Source organism: Castanea sativa, chromosome 11 (assembly GCF_040712315.1).
Source record: "Castanea sativa cultivar Marrone di Chiusa Pesio chromosome 11, ASM4071231v1".
Classification (NCBI taxonomy): domain Eukaryota; kingdom Viridiplantae; phylum Streptophyta; class Magnoliopsida; order Fagales; family Fagaceae; genus Castanea; species Castanea sativa.
Genome location: NC_134023.1, coordinates 1,453,733 through 1,475,612, shown reverse-complemented (window position 1 = coordinate 1,475,612; position 21,880 = coordinate 1,453,733). Strand labels below are relative to the sequence as shown.

The 21,880-nt window shown below is 31.5% G+C and overlaps 1 protein-coding gene and 1 pseudogene across 1 annotated transcript; both read left to right on the top strand.

Moving 5' to 3' along the window:
- The first annotated feature begins 10,930 nt into the window (after positions 1-10,930).
- Positions 10,931-11,692, top strand: LOC142615530 (serine/threonine-protein kinase-like protein CCR4). The gene has a single exon (XM_075788265.1). The coding sequence runs from the start codon at positions 10,931-10,933 to the stop codon at positions 11,690-11,692; it is 762 nt and encodes a 253-aa protein (XP_075644380.1).
- A 5,415-nt stretch (positions 11,693-17,107) lies between these two features.
- Positions 17,108-20,398, top strand: LOC142617992 (uncharacterized; annotated as a pseudogene).
- Positions 20,399-21,880: the final 1,482 nt, after the last annotated feature.

Genomic DNA, 21,880 nt, shown 5'->3' with positions numbered 1-21,880 from the left:
TGGCTAAATATGTAATTTTGCTCAACTTTTTTTGTCTCTCTTCTCCAAAAACACAAAAAACATTATAAAAAAAAAAAAAAAAGATCAAGTAAGATCAAAACGATCTAGTGAAACACTTGCATCATAAGATTTCAAACTTAAATTTCGGTTAAACTTAAGGTAGGTAAAGTACCAAATTTCAAACTGCGGGTAGAGAACTTAAATTTCAGCCTATATTAATGTGATGATTCTATAATATGGGAGGGATTTAGATCACCGTGCAATTGGATGTAACAAGTATTTTTACTCGTTTCCTACTAGTAAATAACTATCAATGTGATAATTCGATAATATAGAAAGGATTTGGCTTGCCATGTAATTTGTACTTTTAATGTGACAGAGAAAAATTAAAGAGGTAAAAAATTCATAATTGATAATTCACTCCTTTGTAACCTTCAATCTTGTAAAGTTAACGATAAAAGGTAACGATTCATAAAGCATTTGATGCAGAACAATATGTCCAAATTATTTCTGTGGTACGTGAATATTTATAGAATGTTATTTTTTTGGTACATATGTTTTGTGATTCAGGAAAGGTATTTTATCTCTTAATCAATATATTCCCAGGAACAATACAATATCTTTAGATTTAAACATCGAACTAATTCTTGAAAGGGATAAGGATAGTGTTTTTTCCAATTTTTGACTTGAAAAGTTCCTCCAAATCTATAGAAACATTGAGGGAGGCTTCAATCACCAAAGGAGATAATGCTTGCCATATTGATGCCTTACTAGCTAAATCCTCGAAGGCAGACCTGCAGAACATTTAAAAAAGGAAGAGAGAGATGTTAAAAAATATTTTGACAAATTTAACCAAAAGAAAAAAAAAATTGCCATTCAATTTTAAATTAGTATGATTGGATTAGTTATCTCATTCAATAGGCAGGATAAGTGAATTGTGTTTATTGTTTTAATTCTTCTTGAAGGAATCTGAGAACATTGGGAAGGGATATTAATTTTTACTAGTAAGTTTTCTGGGTGATGCACGGATACTGTTGTAATGTTTTATGTAAATTAGTTTTTGAAAAATATTAGACATATATTATAGTATATTTATTATAAAACTTTGTTAGTAATGAGTTAATCATAAAAAGTAACAATTATAAATTGCTCACATATATCTATTATAATTATTTTGTTCAAGTAATGAGTAATAATTAAAACAACTTGGAGTAATATTGAATAATAAAAGTTGATAAAAGCATATTAATTCTTTCTATATTATAGACTATTATTATATGATGCAATAAACAGCTTCATTACGAAATCTTTTTTTTTTTTTCTTCAATCTTTGTTATTAAGGTATGGCAATGCTTATTATCATCATTAGTTTCTCTATCTTCAACGTTTGAAGTTTAGTCTGTTTATATTTGTTCAATTTTTGAGCTTGCATCATTTTTTTTCTTTTGTTGCATCATTTGTGTTAATCACTAATGAATTGGTAATGAGAGATTCTTAATTGGATCTTACAAAGTTTGGACTTTGTCGCTAAGATTTTTCATAGTATTTGCATTTATATTAAATTTCAATGATGTTACAGTTTTTTGTAAATATTTTTATTTTTTATTTTTGTTAATTTTGGAATAGTGCAGCAAAAAGTATTAATAGAGCATATTAAATCGTGTATTTTTTTTTCTTCCATACATTTTTATCATTTGAAGGTTCTTCGAATATCTTAGCAACTATGTAATTTTCAAAACCATCATTTAGATTGAATTCATTCAAATGTAGTAGAGAAATCCATTTTTTTCCTAATTTTTTTTTTTCAAATAACATGGAATTTGTTCTCCAATATTAATATTTTTACAATAATTTAAATAAGTTATACCTCAATTTATTTTTCAGCAAAATATCTTGTACATTCAATTAGAATTTTCTCGGAATCTCAATCAAATATCACAAAATTTGTTTTGATAGTTGCATCAAAAACTTCAATTTGAATTATGTATCTGAAGTAGTTTGCAATTGTATATATATAGTAGTTATAGTGAGATAAATATATTATAAATATTTGGAGAGTATGTAGTTAATGTGAATGCCTCTAACTTTGGGATAGAAAGATTTATTTTTGTTTCACATTTTGCATACCAAAATGATTTTGCTTGTGGTTTGACATTCCTTTCACAAAGTACGCATAAAATGTAATACCAACTTATTGTTGTATCAACATTACTTATTATTGCAATACCCTAGCAGTTCACATCTTGCAATGAACTTTGAAATTAATATGTATTATTTTTTTTAATGTAAATAATACGATGTATGATTTTTTTTTTTTACGTAAATGATGAGTATAACTTGAAATGATTAACAAACCTGTTTCGTAGGATCTCATTCAATGCATTTTATCTTTACTATTGTCTTCATAATATTTAAAGATAAATCCTCCTATGAAAATATTTTTGCATGTATTTTTGGTATTTCTTGTATAAGATCATGTTTTTTACCATTCCTATCATTGATTTTTTTTAAAGAAAATATTAAGTTAATGGCATTTTGTGAGATAGTATATGATATTTATTAGACTTTTTGGTTATTATAAATTTTAGAAATATGCACTTGTCAATTATTTCAGCAACCTCAGGGATCTTAAGATTTATATATATTTTTGTTGCACTGGTCTATGATAGAGAATTAGTCTGCATAAATTGCATAAAACATTATTAATAGACAAAAGCATATTGAATTGAAATTAGGGAAAAATGAAGACATGATTTCATGAGGATGAGATTTTCTAGAAGCATCACCTATACGTGGGGGAGGAAGAAGAGAGTTTGTAAGAGGGTAAGAGTTTTTGCTTTGATTTACATGTGGGAAGGGTCCAACTTGGGTCATAATATGTAAGGTAAGAATTGACTTGAGTTTTTCATAAAGTTTGATCTACTATGAAAAAGTTTTTCATAGTGAATTAATTTTGGTCTAATGGGTCTAATTATTAAGAATAGCTCATATTTTATATAATAGTAAAAAGAAGTTACTATGATCTATTGGGTAACAGTAAAAAAAAATTAATAAAAAGAGGTAAAAAATGTTAAATTTATATAATAGTAAAAATAAGTTACTATGATCTATTGGGTAATAGTTAAAAAAACTTAATGAAAAAAGGTAAAAAAAAGTTAAATACAATATTAGAGTGCCACGTGGCAGGATAGTAAAAAGAAGTTACTATAATCTATTGGGTAATAGTAAAAAAAAACTTAATAAAAAGAGGTAAAAAAATGCTAAATTTATATAATAGTAAAAATAAGTTACTATGATTTATTGGGTAACGATTAAAAAAACTTAATGAAAAAATGTAAAAAATGTTAAATGCAATATTAAATTGCCACGTGGTGGGACCTCATGCACTCTTACATGAGGTTTCCGCTTTTATATATAAAACTAGTCGCAAACCTGTGCGTTGCGCATGATAATTATTTTTATGATGGTTTTATTAGATTTTTTTATACAATTCAAACTAATTTAATAAAGAGTAATGTATTTTGTAATTATATTTATATTTATTATAAAAATAATCATAAATGAAATATAGGAAAAATCATAAATCATAAATTTAATAATTTTTGTTGTACTAAAATGAAAAAAATACAATTTTTCTTAGAAATTCAAAAGGCAAGTTAACGAAAATATTTACTTTTTTAATAAAAGTTATTTATAACATTTTGTGAATCATTAAAAAGAATATTAAAATTTGGAAATTATTCTTTTAGTTTTAAACAAACTTTCTCAAACTTATTTTTTCTGCCTACAATCCAAAACACTGAAAAAATTAACTAAAAAAATTAATAAAACTTAACTATGATTAATTGGACCAATTAGGAAAACAATTTGTTGTTTACAATCTACTAAGGTTATTTTCTTTGCAGAAATTGTAATTTTTTCCACCCAAAACAGATTATCAAATAAACAATTATTAGTAAAATCTAAGAATTAAATTTCTATATATGTATTGTTATATAATAATAATAATAATAATTAAAGTAAAATTGTAAAAGATAAAATTTGTTTCTCATCCAATAATTTTTTTTTAACCAACCTTTGCTTTTCTCTAAATAAATGGTATTATAGAGTACTTCTAATATAATTATTAAGAGTACTTTGTCCACCACAAATGATTAAAAAATAATATAAAAAAATTAAAGTCTCATAGTTTAACATCTAAATTGAGCACTATAAAAATCATATTATCAAATTACAATTACTACAAAATTAAATTATCCAACTCATGCTATGTAGTAGAATAATATTATATTTTTATATGCTATATTTAATCATTTATAACGCAATAGGATAACATTTAACAATCAAAGAGAAAAAAAAAAAAAAACACACAACAATTAAAAACAACAAAAGTGAATCGCATTAACCTAAAGTAGATTAAAGAATATAAAAAATTATTAACCTAAAGCGAATATTAAATAAAAAAAAAAAAAAATCCACCCAAAAATTGAGAGAGAGAGAGAGAGAGAGAGAGAGAGAGAGAGAGAGAGAGAACCTTGTTTTTGTAAGGGAAAACTATGCATAGAATGAAAGAGATAGTGACAAATTTATAGTAAAAGGGTGTGAATAAGAAGAGAAAAAAATAGAGGAAGATGAGGGAAAAGATGAAGAGCGATATTAATGTAGAGAGTAGTGGAGAGATGAGAAGGTGAGGGAAAAAGAAAGGTTGGAAAAGTAGTGGGGAGATGAAAAAGATAAGGGAGAGAGAAAGGTTGGAGAGGTGTAAATATGAAATAAAAAAATATTAAAAATAATTATAAGAAAATGGAAAGAAAAAGATAATGACGTGGGCTCTGATGTGGCTCAACATGAGTGCAACAACATTAAACGCTACCCTTCAGTTTTTAGTAATATATATATATATATATATATATATATATATATATATATATTGATTTGAAATCATATTACTATGGCTAGAATCTTAATTGTGTAATTCCCTTTTGGAATGGTCCTGGTGTGGTTATAAAGGATCGGCGATGGTGGTGCCGGTGGAGGGGAAAGTATTGAGACCGGTGGAGAGAGAGGTGGGTTAGGGAGAGAGAGAAAAGGGTGGGAGGAGAATGCTTTGTTTGGGTCTGACAGTCTATTTAATTGGTTGTAGGCTTCTCACATATCCAAAGAAAGTTAACAATATTTTCATTGTGCCTAATCCAGTTTGTAGGTTATGTATAAACTCTGTCCTTATCCCGTGTTTAGACTAAAGAAAAGAAAGATCTCCCAAACAACCGAAACCTTATCAATATGTTCTTTGGTTGCAATCCGAAGTTCTGAACACCACATAATATATCATATTTAACATTCCAAATAATACTATACCAAGGAAGACAAAACCGAGCTGCCACTGTGTGGCCACGAACATTTGATGGCGTTTATACCTGTCATTTTATAGAAAAATATCCTCCAATAATGGAACAGAACAATAGAAATTTATGATACAATCATAGAACACGCAAGGAAGACTAAACCATAGACAATCTTTGATAAAAACACCTGACCATGTTCAATCTAGTTTAAATTTAATTCTCTCCTCTACACATTCATTAAAACAATTCTCTGGGCATGGTCACCCCAAGAACAACCTGATACGGCAATTGATTGGTTCCCGGCGAATGTGACATTTGTCCAATGTTTCCCCACATTCCACACATGTCTGCAATGAAATAATAGTTTCTCAAAATATTAGCAATACCACGTAAATGAGGGAGAGAATAAGATCAAATTATTATTATCAGCCCAGCTCACCGTGTGCCCGCAGAGAAAAGCCATGCCCCTTGTATTAGTGACACAAATGGGGCATACTTGGACGGAAGTGAATTTGTGACCTGAAACAGATAATAATTTGATAAACCCAAAAGGCAACAATGTAGTGGACTTGAAACTAAATTGGACGAGTTAACATGACCCTGTAAGAGAGCCTTCAACAGTTTGGTTTAGACCATCCAGTGGCAGAGCTGGGAATTCAGTTTAGGGGTAATGTTGAAAGCAAAATTAATATTAAAAAAAATTGGTATTAATAGCAAACTATATACACAAATATATATTAAAGTAATTTGGAGATTAATCTAATTAAATAGAGTTTAAACAATCAATTTTATTTCTTAAAATAAATTATTGTAAAAGTGTTAAGAGTATAACAATGTACTAGCAATTTTGTATCCTCACTACCTTGAATGCTATTAAAAAATAATGTTGAATTCAACATTTTTTCTCTATTCTTTTAAGTAGTTAAAATTTGAATTATAGCAAAAACAAGATTAAAAAAAATTAAAAACTAAAAAATAAGAAAAAGAGTGTAAGCTATGGTTTTAGTGTTATATATGAATATAAGTAAGCCATTTTTTGTTTATAAAAAATAATGATAACGTAGAACCTACCAAGAGGAGAGTTGGTATTTTCACAAGTTGATACTGAGAATTATAGAATTGGTAGACAATAAAGTAGTGTAAGTGGTGGGCCGAAATGAAAATTAAACCTTCAACAATTGTGAAATTTATTGTAAGAAATACTGTATATACTATATAGTATTGCTCTAACAATTGTGAAATTTGTTGTGATTTTTTTTTTTTGTAAATTCATTATTTATTGTTAGTAGTTTGGAAACTTTTCAAAAGGACAATACTTTTAGTCTTATGTGGGGCCATTGAACTTTGTTTTCATTGGAAAAAAGAAGAAAATGTGTTATGTATTTATACAGGACATGATTGCTTTCTTTTAAAAGTAGGGAAGTCTTCTTATTTATACTAGGTGCAAAGTTGAGATAGAAAAATTTTGTCAAGGGGCAAATTGCTTTATAGGTATATTATATAGGAGTTTTTTTTTGGGGGGGGGGGGGCACTTGCCCCCTCTCGCCCTCCCTTGGCTTGGCTAGGGAGACCATCATGTCACAGATGACAGAACTAATACGGAATTAGTAACCTAAGTGTTTGAACAGTCTGCAAGTTTTGACTGAGCAGGATCAATTGTTCAATCTCATTTCTAAACATTTTGCATTCATTATAATCTAATAGTATATAGATAAAACGGAAGCATTGTCCCTTTCCTTATCAACCTTGCCAGGCCACTTCTTTAATGGAGGTGTCAAGGCATGCAATGATTAGAGTCCGTTAGGTAATGTTGTTTAAGCGTTGTGAAAATACGTGTAGGTGAAAAAATATTGTAAAAATATATGTTGTGTTGTTTAAATAACATAAACAAACACGCCCTTAAAATATAAAAAGCTGGTTACACACTTAAGCAAAGCACACTATATAATAGCAATATTCATACCCTTCACTAAATTTGTAGGGTATTGATTGAGTCTAGGTCATGGATTTGTTTGTTTCTCAACATCCAAATTTAGTCACAAGCGACCACAGAATATGGTAAGAAGTTTTGAGAATCCGAGCTTTGGATGTGGAAGAAGAGGTTAGGTTTATGAAGCATCTAAACCCAGGTACTTGGGGAGTCAACTGCCATGGTGGGGAATTTTCTATCCCAATCTGAGGGACCAAAAATTTGGCCAATTGGGCAGTAGATGAAGAGGTGTATTAAATTCCCAAGTTCAATCAGTGATATTATTAGGCTAGAATCAAGATTATAAATATTTAAACAGATATGGTACACTAACAAAATGGTATCTTCAAGTCATGATTTCCCTAAAATCTTTTAGGACTTCAAAAGTCAAAGGCTCAAAATTTTGGCGTCATATAAAATGAGATAAAGAATAATTCCAAATTCGTTCACATCATATGACTTAAACATGTCCTTGCAGCAGTGTATTTAAATATCAATAAGAAGCACGTGTAAGAGTTAGTTATACACACGTGTTGGTGTAGTTAGGGTAGGATCTTTCTCTGTTCTGTTATTCTGTTAGTTTGTTATGCTCTAGATTCATCTTCTCATAGCTATATAAATAGCTGGTTGTAATTAGTTTCTAATTAATGAAATCATTCTTTATTCAATCATTCAGATTTCATAAATTTGTCTTTTGCAGTTGTATATACTAATTATATATAAAATATATAATATGATATGATATTATAGTCAATCTCTGGCATAAACATTCTGCTAAAAATATTAATAAATCTCCGGTAATAAATAAATAAACAAATCTCTGGTATAAACAGAACAAGATGTGAATGCTCTCAGCAAGTAAATTAGCCAAAGATGCAAAAGTCACAATTCTGGACTCACAAAAAGAGCCCAAATTGGCCACATACCACTTTTCGTGGAAATTATTTGTAATATACCCTTGTTTGCGTAATAAGTAGGAAAATACCACTTTTTTGAAACTCGAGTTCATGAAACTCGAGTTTGTTGTGTAAATTGAGTTTTAAAAACTCGAGTATTATAAAAAAAAAACTTGTGTTGACGTGAATTTTTTTATTGAAAAAATGCCATAGGGGAGAGAGAGAGAGAGAGAGATAGGTGGGCTATAATGAGAAAATACACTGGTTTGGTTGAAGGGTCTCGAAACTCCAATACAGAGAATATCAGGCAGAAGTGGATCACTAGTAGAGTACTCATTTTTCCCATCAGCCATGTCAGAGTCATCAGGCAGTTTCACTTGTATATGGAATGGAACAAATCCAAACTCCCATATTTCCATTCCATTAATTTTCCCAGCCAACCACTCAGATAGTGAAAGTGATAGTATTCCAGGATCCAACGAAACATATCCAAAATTCTCTCTTAATTCCAATTCCATAGTGTCATTCTTCCCACCAGCCAGGTCTCCAACAGAGAGTACCGAAAATTATGAGATAATAATTACTAATCCTTCCATTATTAAAACCAGTGGCGGCTCCAGGAATTTTTCTTAGGGTGTTCCTAAAAATTTTTCCCAAAATTTTTTTTTTGGTACATAGTTTTCTTATCAAATATTTGTCCATAATTCTAGCAAAAGAATAAACAATAAACTATAAGTTCATTTGAAATATTAATAAAATTATTAATTATTGTTGTTTAGTTGTTTATTTAATTTTTTTACTTTTATAAACTATAATTTGTTATATTGTTGTTTCATTAATTATAAAATTATTAATTATTGTTTAGCCTAGAGTAACATAATTTAATTTGTTTATCTTTTATAATATATTAGTTAATTAAATTATTAATTATTATTTATTAGTTACTTCCTCCAATTAATTATTAGTTAATTAAATGGTTTTTTATTAATTATTAGTTAATTAAATGATTATTCATTAATTATTAGTTGCACTATTGCAAACAGCCACACCCCATTCACCCCAATTCAACAGGACCCAATGCCCTGACTCCAATCACAAGACTAGAGCCAATCAGATAAAGCTAATTAATTGTATTTCACAAAAAGACTCCACACCAACCCAGACAACTAATTTATCTCACCACACCAACATCAATACCAACGGATAACTTCAAAAACAGTGCAAATATTAATAAAACTTTATAAAGCATACTAACCAAAAGGCAAAAGCAGACAAATGACAATCACAAAAAAAAAAAAAAAACAATAACAGTTCTCAGTTCAAAGTCTTAAAAGAGAGAGAGACTGAGACAGAGAGACAGAGGGAGAGTCCGAGAGTCTCATTTTGTTCACTTTCATTCTTCCCTCTTCACTCTTCAGATAAAGAGAGCAGAGAGACTGAGACAGAGTCACATAGATGAAATACCTGAGGGGCGGCACCGTCGGGCACAGTGGCGAGGCGAGGCGAGGCGAGGAACTCAACTGAGGAAGACCAATCGGGCACAGTGCCGTGGCGAGGCGAGGCGAGGCGAGGAACTGAGGAAGACCGATCGGGCAGCAGGGCAGCACGTCGAGATGTAGCTTCCGTTTGAATGGGAGATCGAGTTTGAGCTGGCCCGATCTGGCGATCTCCTACTCCGTCATCCGTTCCGACGTTCCGTTGGTTGTTGCGCCTGTGAAATTTTTTGCGTCTGTCTGTGAAGTGTGTAGTGTTTGGCCTGATCTGATTTCAGTATATTAGGTTAGGTTTTTTTTTTTTTTTTTTTTTTTGAGAATCTGTGGGTTATTGGGTTTGCTACCATCTGTTGGGCTTGATGTTGGGCTTGCTTGTTTTTTTTCGAGAATCCGTGGGCTTGCCGCTTGCTTTGTTACACTTTTTTCTTTTTTTCTTTTTGGCTTTTTTTTTTTTGCTGAACAAATAAATTTTTTTTTAGGGTGTTCCTACCCTTGATTGAGGGTGTTCCTAAATCTTTTTTTAAGGTAAACAATTTTTTTTTTTTAATTATTATATATATATAAAAAAAAATTTCAGTTCAGGGTGTTCCCAGGAACACCCTGAAATGTACGTGGCGCCGCCACTGATTAAAACCTCCTCATTTTCACACTTCTTTCCACTACCTAATGGACCAACAAGTTTTTCCATTCCATTAATCTTCGCACCCATCATGTCTGAGACTGAGACAGATGGTAGTTGTTTAGAGTCTAACCAATCACCTTTTGCACAATTCTCTAATTCCATAGTGTCACAGTTCCCACCAGCCAGGTCTCAAACAGACAGTAGTAGCTCCAAAAAATATGAAATAATAATTCCAACTGATCCTTCCATATCAGCAAGGCCTAACTGCAGAGTCCAAATAGCAACCTTCAAAGACTTGATTGAGTTTCTTAAGCCGAAGAGTAGTAATAGTTCAAAATCTAACCGAACATCTCAAAAATTCTCTCATTCCAAAAAAAAATCCGTATTGTTGTTCTTTTCCACAGCCAAGTCACTTACAAAAGATCTGAGCCTAGACGCACAATCATAACTACAAGCTTCAGAGACTTAACGGAATTTAGTTTGCAAATGCTACTTGAAGCCACTCACAACTTCTTGGATGATCACAAGATTGGAACAGGTAGTTTTAGCTCAGTCTACCGTGAGATGATGGCCAAGTAGTGGCTATTAAGCGTGCTCAACTATCAATGTCTACACCATACGTGACCAAGCTCGATGACAATAAAAATGCTAGAAAGAATGAATCCGAAGATTTGTCCCGCCTTAATCACAAGAATCTTGTTCGCTTATTGGGATTTTGTGAGGATCGTAACGTGCGCGTAGTGGTCTACGAATACATGGAAAATGGTACCCTCCATGACCATCTTCATAAGCTTCAAAGTACTCCTCTACTATCATGGGTTGCCCGGATTAAAGTGGCACTAGACGCAGCTAAAGGCATTGAGTATCTGCATGCATATGCAGTACCGCCAATCGTATACTGTGACATCAAATCTTCTAACATATTACTAAATGCCACGTGGACTGCCAAAGTATCTGATTTTGGCCCATCTTTTATGTCATACCTTTCAATTCTTGGGGCAGGCAGTGTGGACCCCGAGTATTATAAGCATCAATTGTTAACAACCAAAAGTGATGTGTACAGTTTTGGAGTAGTATTGCTAGAAATTTTGTCTGGATACAAGGCACTTCATAGAGATGAAAGTGGTGAGCCACGAAGTATAGTTGATTTTGTAGTGCCATACATTGCCCAAGATGAAATTCACAAGGTTTTGGACCCAGAAGTACCACCACCTATCCCGTTTGAATTAGCGGCAGTGGCATATGTTGGGAACCTAGCATTGCATTGTGTAAGTCTAGAAGGTCGAAATCGCCCCTCAATGACTGAGATTGTACGTAGCCTACAAAGAGCCTTGGATGCGTTGCAAAGTTGTAAAACAAACAAATAATTTATATATTAATGTAATTATCATATTTCTCCATAATCTCAAGTTTAGTTGTTGAGTAGTATTGCTGGTTGTCTGTTTTACAACTTTTGAGTCTTTAGTTGGATATGGTTATAGATTCAACTAGTCGCTAAACCATGCGATGCACTAGATAGTTATAAATGAATTAACTTTTTATATAACAAAGCACTTTATATTTATATATAGATATATATAAAATTAGAAATAACCATATTATGGGTCCGTTTAGATACAGCTTATTACTCAAAACTGAAAACTCTATAGTAAAATAATTTTTAAATGCGTGAATAGTGCTATAGGACCTATTTTTAATGAAAATTTGCTAAAAAATGAGGTTTGTGGGTCCCATGAACAGTACACGGGACCCACTGGTGTGCATTGTTCACACAGAAAAGTAAAAAATCATGGCTCAAAAAAAAAAAAAAAAACAAGCGCAGACGCAGACGCAAAACACGTTGTTGAAATGCAATCCAAACAATCACTATGTCATTTTTTATAAGATGAAACAAATACATACTACTAATTTTGCTCTCATACTATTCATTTCCACAAAAACAATTAATAGATTTTCACAACATTATGGAAGACATGACAAACATACTTATCACCTCCTAGACATCAAATTTCAAAATGAAACATAAATGATCCACATTTTCATTTGCATATTTTCAAATATCAAGATACTTTGATGTCAAACATGAATAAAAATATTTCTTTTAGCATTTACTCTATTTGTAGTTTGCATAGAAATCTCAACCATGTTACCACAATGCATTAAAAAAAAACATTATTCATCATGTAAAACTTCAGTTAAGTCCATATATTACCTTGGAGGGAGGCACATAATAGTTTCACATTTAACTTCATAGGATCTATACATTACTAAATATTTTGAAATTTTAAGTACAATCTAAATCAGTAGGAAACTGTCTAGAAATTAAATTGAATTAACCATTTTTTTAGAGAGAGAGCACCACTTATATTTTTCAATTGAGTACAAAATAAATTTAAATTCCTGGTCAATTACATTGATCATAACTCGATTCTTGATCATATTTAACAATAAAAGAGGAGTTACCAATAAATTATATATCTCATAATTTAAATCAAATTCAAATCTATAGAGGTGCAATTCATCCCTCTTAGTGGACTTTTTCTTCTAATGAAAACAGATGAAAGAAAAAATAGTATAATTCAAAAAATTTCACAAACTTCAATAACAAATCTAACAAACCTCAAAGTTCATGAACATCTTCTAACATAAAAAGAACACCAAAAACTGCCCTTAAGTACAGTACATAGGTATTATTCTTTAGGTTCCCTTCTTAAAATTCTGTCATATTGCTTTTTTCTCTTGGATAAAAATGTATTTTTTTAGTTAAGTAATCAGATGTCAGAATTTTAAAAGGGAATCTAAGAAACAATATTTAAGGTACAATACATAAGTTTTGTCCATTTCAATATATTCACTTCAAGGCTCAAGCATTGACTTTTTTGATTCTTTTTTTTTATTTAATCCCTTCTAAAAAGCCCTTTTTCTAAACCATATATCAATTATTATTTTTAAGCCCCACAATGTTAAACCACAAATAAACAAAAGCCTTTAATCTAAGCTACAATAAAAACCAAGCATTTGCCCAGAGAGAGGGAGAGAGTGAAGCATCTGTTGACATTTTTTAGAGGAGATGAGATGCGAGCATTTGTTCTTAAAGAGGTGCATCTAGCTCAAAAGCCTAGAGATAATTTTTCCTTGTGTGTTTTGGGTATATCAAGCTCAGAAGCCTCCTGCCCAATAACCATCGTAATTTTTGCTACATTGACGTTCTCCATCATTTACTAACTTGCACCAAGAAGCTGATATTTGATGAGAGGTGAGACCAGGAGAGTTTTTGTTGCATTTGTCATTAGCGAGTGTTTGAGGGTATTTTAAGGAATGACACCTAAAACATGTTTGCTTTGTGGATATGAGATCTTAAATTCCAAAATATTTGATTTGTGTTGTTGTTTAGGCATTTGGGCTGATTTGTATTTGTTTGGGCAATTTTTTTATTCAACTTTCATAGAATGATATCATAAATTCAAAAATGGCTAATTTGTGTTGTTGTTTGGGCTGATTTGTATTTGTTTAGGCAATTTTTTGGTTCAACCTTTAATGGACCAAAATTTTGAAATTATTAAAATTTAATAATGGACTTAAATTTTTATTTATGGTGTATCAAGTTTTCTACCCTCGTTGCTATTCTATTTGCTTCTTGTTTTGCGAACTTAGAGCCTTTTGTTTTCCTTGATTATGGTGTAGGAATTAGTAAATTACTACTTGTTGGGCTTTATCTTAGAAATTTTTTTAGTTTACATTGTACTTGCAATATAAACCTACAATGTAAACACATAAAAATAGTAAATATTGTATGCATTTGCAAAAAAGTGTAAAATATTTACCACTTTTTACAAATATGTATAAAATTTACTACCTTTTGTATCTACCATGTAAGTTTATAATTTACATTATAAGTACAAATCTATAAAAATGCATTAGCTTATTCCTATTGTTCGTTTTCTAGATTAGCTGCTCATGTTTGTAGTGACAAGTGGGTGCTAGAATGTGATTGTAGTTGTTGTTGAAGGTGTTTTCTACAAGGTTTTTAGACCTGGACCGTTTATTGAACCGTAAAAGAGAGAGGTTCAAGATTTTTGAGGTCGAACCGGGATCGAACCGTGATGATGTCCTAATTAATTTAATAATTAATTAAAGCCTAAATTTAGATCTTAAATTTATAAAACTAGAAAAATTGACTAATATATCTATACATGCGAGGGAAATTTAATGATTTTCAAGCATATATTTAATAATTAAATAAGAAAGTTAATAAAATAAAATAATAACCATAAAAACATTAAAATTTATGATTAATTTTCGAAGTAAAGTTGAATATCTTTGAAGGATTTTAATTATAATTTTGTTTTATTCCTTGTAAGAGATGAATAATTTAATTAAGTAGAATAAAATTGTGTTAAGTTGTTTTTATTTTAAAAAAAAATTGCTAAGGGGTTCAACCCTGGTTTTAGGGGATCACGAAATTGCCACTTTCCTATGCTATTGAGATATCAAGCACCTAGTTGTTGTTGAAGGAGTTTCCGATGCCCTTTGCGTCAGGATTTTAAGTTTAAATTTAAAATATTGCTTTTGTGAGGAGATATTTAATATTTTTGTTAATATTTTTAAATTTTGTGGAATTTGGATCATTTGGATATTTTGGAGATTATATTTACTGATTAAATATATACTTTTAGGGATCAATTGTGACTTGTTGTGTGACTTGAGTCATGACCCTTTTTTGATTGTTATTATTAATTATTATTATTATTTTGTTTAAAAAAAAGGGGGGGTTTCTTCAGGGTAAATTCAAGTCAATTGAATCAATAGCTCTACAACTTGAGTTTACCATGAAGCAACTCAACTTGTGCGTGCCGGAAGAGTCATGTTGTCCTTGTAGAGGGGAGACTTTGAATGGAAAATGGAAAATGGAAAATCTACTCTCGAAAGTCTTTTGGCCCTTGTTGTATGCAAGACTTGCAACTCAAATTCTTCATGTCACGTGGAATAGACTTAGAAGTTAGAAAACACATACAAAGGTCAATTACAATGATGCATGTGTTATTAAACATTAAGAGAGCCTAATCAATTAAATTTAATGTCCAACCTTAAATTTACATGTCACTAAATTAAACTTAATTGATATTCATCTTAAATTATAAAAAAAAATTAAGATAATTATCATCCCATGCAAATCTTGTTTGAACTATTTGAACATTTACAACTGAAATAATTAAATAGATGGCTAAATCATATCAAACTCCTTAAACAGCCCTATAAATATAGGTACACTCCTTTGAACATCAAAGCACTAAACTTTTGAAGAGCTACGATTAATACACAAAAGCCTAATTCTTTTTTTTCATGCGTTTGTTTCTAACTTATATCCTTGAAACTTTCAAATCTTGATAATAATAATAATAATAATAATAATAATAATAATAACAACTTTCAAATCAAACTAGTTTTGAAGAGAAGAATAAGAGAATATTCCTTTGCTAAAGGTTTTATATGAAAAGAAAATATGTTCTACTCTTAAGGATTCAATGATAAAGAATTGCCCATACTATTTTGTCAAGTTTTTTTTACTCAAATTTATTGTGTGCGATATTCTTAATGGTTAAAAATTTGAGAGATAGCCAATTCTTCCCCATTCCTATTTTTATACTCACTATGCCAAATTTAATGATTTTTATTTATGTACTTTGATAATTTTAAGGTTAAATTATTAATTTGTTTCTTTAACTATTGTGTCAAGATCACCATCAACCATTAATTATATGAATTAGTCTCCCTAAATTTTGAAGCCAAGTCAATTTTGTCCTTAAATTTCCCCATTTCGTTTAAATTTAACGAAATTAATTATTGTGAAAAATGAGACATGTTATATGGTTATTATGGAAAGTATAAAATTTCAAAATCAAATAAATTTAAATAGTTAATTTTGTTAAAATTTAAACATAAAGGAGAACCAAAAATGAAATTGATGATGAGGTTCTAAATTAACACACTTAATAGTTAATAGTATGGTCACCAAATTGAACTTTACTTAATAATTAGAGGACCCAAAATTACTTTAAATTTTAACAATTTAATGAGAATTTTTTGACAAATTATAATCACCTTAAGACTAGAATAGGAGGACATTCAGCAAAAAAAGGCAAAAAAAAAAATACTAGAATAGAACTAAAATAAGCATTCAATTCACACGGCTTTGCTGAGTTTTGAAATATCAATTAGCTTTAGATTTTACGAATCACATGACTATTAAAAACAATCTGTGAAACACACTTGACGTTTAAAGAATCGCCTGTTATGCAAATCCTCTGAGATTCAACTGCTAAAACATCAGAAGTCCCAACCACCTCATTATGTTGCTCTGTTTCCTTTCTATTGTCATGAGTAACAGTTTCACAATCTAGATTTTCTAGAGGGGTTTGTTTTTCAAATTCCTCGACTTTTTCAGGCCAAAAAAACATTAAGATGTTCGCACATAACTTTCTCTCTTTGTGGAAAATACAGAACGTGTGGGACACCCTCGGTGGAAAATTGCATTGAGGAAATTTCATGGAAGAGGGATCTCTACTTATATTGACTATAGTATTGTGGTTATTCAGGTAAGTCACGAGTCAATTGACACTTTATCGACTGCACTGTTTGTTGATAAAAAGATTCCACACGGCAATCGCATTTTTTTCCAAGCTCTCGTGGGTCCCACATGCAGCAGGAGACTTGACATTCAAGACCGCTCCCTCCATGCGACAATTGTATAAAGTCTAAATGAGCTATTTGCAATCGGAATAATCAATTATTTTGCTTAGTAAACTTGTATTGAACTAAAACGATCACCAATTATCCACTAAACATGCCATCCTCTGTTTCCATTTCCCTTGTGATATTAGTTTGGATTACTACTATCATAATCATAGACCATGTGGGTAGCGCGAATACTTCTACGGTTGCAAAACCTCAATCACCGCCACTAGCCCAAGAAGCAAAGGCTCTGAACCAGACTCTGCGTTGGTGGTGGTGGAGGAATGAAGAAACAACCTCAAATCATTGCAAGTGGGACGGTATCGTTTGCAATGATGGTGGAAGCGTGATAGAGATCAACTTAGACTATACCTTTTGGTATGAGAATCCCAACCTATGCAATTTCAACTTCAACTTCTCTTCATTCCCAAATTTGGTCCGATTCAAGCTAGCAGGAAAGGGGCTATACGGGAGTATCCCACCAGAGATTGGTAGTGTTTCTAAACTCACTTACCTTAACTTATCTTGGAATAGTCTTTCAGGTGAACTACCTCTCTCACTCACAAAACTCACTCAATTAGAGAAGCTTGATATTTCTTTCAATCAAATGAGCGGTCCAATTCCCTTACAATTGGGAAACCTGAGTAGCCTTGTTGAATTATACCTGGGTGGAAATTACTTCAGTGGAACAATCCCTTCGACTCTAGGTCTTTTGACTTATCTCACTCATCTTAATTTACAATTAAATCAAATCAGCGGTACTATCCCTTCTGAAATACATAATCTGAAGAATTTAATGAATCTGCATTTGGGTACAAACAATCTTCTTAGTCCAATTTCTTCAAAAATAGGAAAGCTGAAAAATCTAGTTTCTCTAAACCTTTCTAATAACATGCTCACTGGTCCACTTCCTCGTACTTTGGGTTGTTTGACAAACGTGACCCTTCTCTCTCTTGCTTCCAACCGAATCAATGGCTCCATTCCCCTAGGAATAGGAAACATGAGAAAGCTGAGAAACTTGGATCTCCATAATAATAGCCTTGCTGGCCTAATCCCTTCAACTCTTGGTCTATTGACTTATCTCACTCATCTTGATTTACAATTAAATCAAATCAACGGTACTATCCCTTCTGAAATTTATAATCTGAAGAATTTGATGGTTCTGCATTTGGGTACAAACAGTCTTTTTGGTCCAATTTCTTCAAAAATAGGAAAGCTGAAAAATCTAGTTTCTCCTGACCTTTCTAATAACATGCTCACTGGTCCACTTTTTCATACTTTGACAAACATAAGAAGCCTTGTTAAATTATACCTGGGTGGAAATTTCTTCAATGGTACAATCCTTACTGAAATTTGTAATATAAAAATTTTAATGACTCTGCATTTGGGTGAAAACAATCCTTTTGGTCCACTTCCGTATGAGGTTTCTCGGCTAACTAGATTACAATATCTTAATCCTTCCTCAAACAAACTTTCTGGAAGGATATCAACCAATTTGGAAAATCTCGTCCATCTTTCTGTCTTAGACCTCTCACTTAACAAGCTGAGTGGACCACTCCCAACTCAACTGATGAATTTACATGCTCTGGAGCAATTGCTTTTAAGCCACAACAACTTAACTGGAAGCATTCCTCGAGTGGCTTACCCATTTAAGTTAATTACTATTGATCTTAGTCATAATCTGTTAAGTGGAGAAATACCTCCTCAGCTTGGGAACTTGTACTTTTTACAGTACTTAAATCTTAGCCATAACAATTTCACCGGTAATATTCCTCCCAATCTTGTTTACAGGTATGAAATGGATCTGTCTTACAACTCATTGATTGGTCCACTCCCAGAGTGTTTTGATTTTTTTTTTGGGCCGGAAACAATTATGGGCAACAAGGATTTATGTTGTGAAAAAAATATCTCAGGCTTCCCTTATTGCTGTGGATCACCCCACTTTCCACCCTGCATTAATATTGGCTCCACAAGTACCAAAAACGTTGCAAAATGGATAAAGATTATTCTTCCCATTGTCATTTCCTTCATCTTCTTACTACTCGAAATTGTACTCCTTTCTCCCCAGTAGATAATCAAAAACACTCGTTCAGAGTGTAAAGCAAAGAGGAATGGGGATATATTCTCAATATGGAATTATGATGGAAATATTGCATTTGCAGATATCATTACAGCAACAGAAGACTTTGACATCAGATATTGCATTGGAACCGATGGTTATGGTAGAGTTTACAAAGCAATGCTACCAAGTGGAAAAGTGATTGCCCATAAAAAACTTCACCGTTTAGAATCTCTGGAGCCCACTTTTGACAAGAGTTTTAAAAATGAAGTCAAAGTGTTATCTGAAGCTCTTCATTGAAATATCGTGAAGCTTTATGGGTATTGTCTACATAATTGATGCATGTTTCTAGTTTATGAATACATGGGAAAAGGAAGCTTATTTTATGCCATAAGCAATGATGTTGAAGCAAAGGAATTGGATTGGAAGAAGCGGGTGAATATCATTAAAGGAATAGCAAATGCTTTATCATACTTGCATCATGATTGCATTCCAACAATTATCCATCAAGACTTAACCACAAGCACAATTTAATTGAATTCAAAATTGGAGGCTTTTGTTGCAAATTTTGGCATTGCTAGACCCCTAAACCTTGATTCCTCCAATTTAACCACACTTGCTGGCACTTATGGATACATTGCCCCTGGTGAATATTTAACTTCTACATGCACAAACACACTTTGTAAAAAAAATTAGATTAATCATGATCATATGTACACATATTTATTAGCTAAAGTTGCTACATAATTTTCATAGTATAGTAAGATATTCCTAGCAGGTTTCTTACTCCGAGTAGTTTAGTTGTGCTCACACTTTTTTGTGTTGTGTTTTAGAACTTGCCTACACCATGGTTGTGAACCAAAAATGTGATGTTTATAGCTTTGGTGTAGTGGTGCTTGAAACAACAATGGGAAGGCATCCAAGAGAGCTTATTTCCTCATTAGCATCATCGTCTGCTCAACATATCATGCCGAAAGATGTCTCAGACCCACGCCTTTCACCTCATATTAACCAAACAATTGCTCAGAATGTGGTTCTAGTTGTGATACTAGCATTGGCTTGCCTAAGTTCAAATCCTAAATCTCGCCCTACAATGAAACACGTGTCACAAGAAATTCTTGTTTGGAAGCCGCCACTGCCAAAGCCGTTTTATGAAATTTCAATGTGGGAGTCGATGAATCAAGAAATATATTTGGTAGACAAGAATTAGGAAAATTTTAGATAAGGTAAGTAATCTATTTTCTTTTGGATGCTATCTAAATATATTATAGCAAAATGGATTATGCCATCAAAACTAATTACATGATTACATTTTTGTAGACATGAAGGAAGCTGTACCGACCATTAGGACTAGTATTTTTTTTTTTTTAAAAGCTTCAAGATGCAACATAAATGAATAATAAAGCCTATAAAAAGTATAACAGTTTAATTCTTAATGACCAAGGACAATGGGTTTTAGGGGCGGAGGCACCTATAAGTTATAGGTGCCTATAACATTGTGGGCGAAAATTATTGAAATCCTTTGCAATGCTATATTGATATGAGGTAAAAAATAAATTGGGCTTCTAAAATTGTAATGATTGGCCCCCGAAAAAATTTAAGTCCAACTCCACAGTTGGTTTTACTTTTCTTTCCTTTGAAATCTTGTAATGTACAGTTAGTCAACCCTACATCACACTGTTAATTTCTCTACTCTCTAGGGGAACCCCACTCAAATAAAACAGAACCTTTTACCAAAACTTATAATAAATGCCTAGTTGGCTTGTGTCATTTCTTTTTATATTCTATAAATATACAAGAGTGCATTGTGTTATTTACGTATTTAATTGTTAAAGTGCAGTGCACATAGTGCACTGTTCGTACTTATTTTTGATCTTTTTTTCATCATGTCATTTTTTCTCTAGCTGATTATATCTTTTACTATTGGATCTAGTTGCTTGATAAGATTTTTTTTGGATAGGTAGTTGCCTGATAAGTGGTGCTAACATTAATTTGTTTTTAGATTTATTCTATTTTTTAAGATTCAAAAAGGAAATTGCTAAGAATTTCCATATAGAATTCATAATGGATGAATTTTATTTAATGAAGGATCAACGTTGAGCATACCTTTTATAGGAGATGCCAAGTTTATTTTATTTTTCTAAAAAATAAATTGTTATAGCAAATTAGGCCAATTTTGTACACAAATTTAAGTTTAGAAATATTGTTATATATTTTAAATTTGATCATCTTGTGTACAACATATTTATGAATAATGACAAACATACGAATATGTAACTTGGCCCCCCCAGGTAAAATATCCTGGCTACGCCCCTGATGGGTTTGTAGTTTTTTCTAAAAATGTTGTTGTCGCTTCATGCATGATTGATGGCAAAACTGTTGATGATTTTATAGCTAATCGGACTCTTAGAGCATTAGCATTAAGCGTTCTAAAAAAAATAAAAACTATTTTAACACATCAAAAAATCACTTTTTTTCTATTTTAACATTTCATTCTATAATTTCTTATTCCAGGTCTTTGGTGGCCCATCTTCAGTAGGTGCAATAGACAAAGCCATCCGTACTGGGAAGACAACACTAGCGCTGACCTTTTAGCTAAAACGGGTGGACTGTTGAATCATGATTTTGTTGTATATATCTATATTTATACCTCATACCATTGTTTCCCTTACTACACTAGGGTGCTGGAAAGTTGTATTTTCCCAGCAATGCAAATGTGTGACTTTTTTTCTTTCCAATAATTCTTTAATAAAACGCCCCTCCC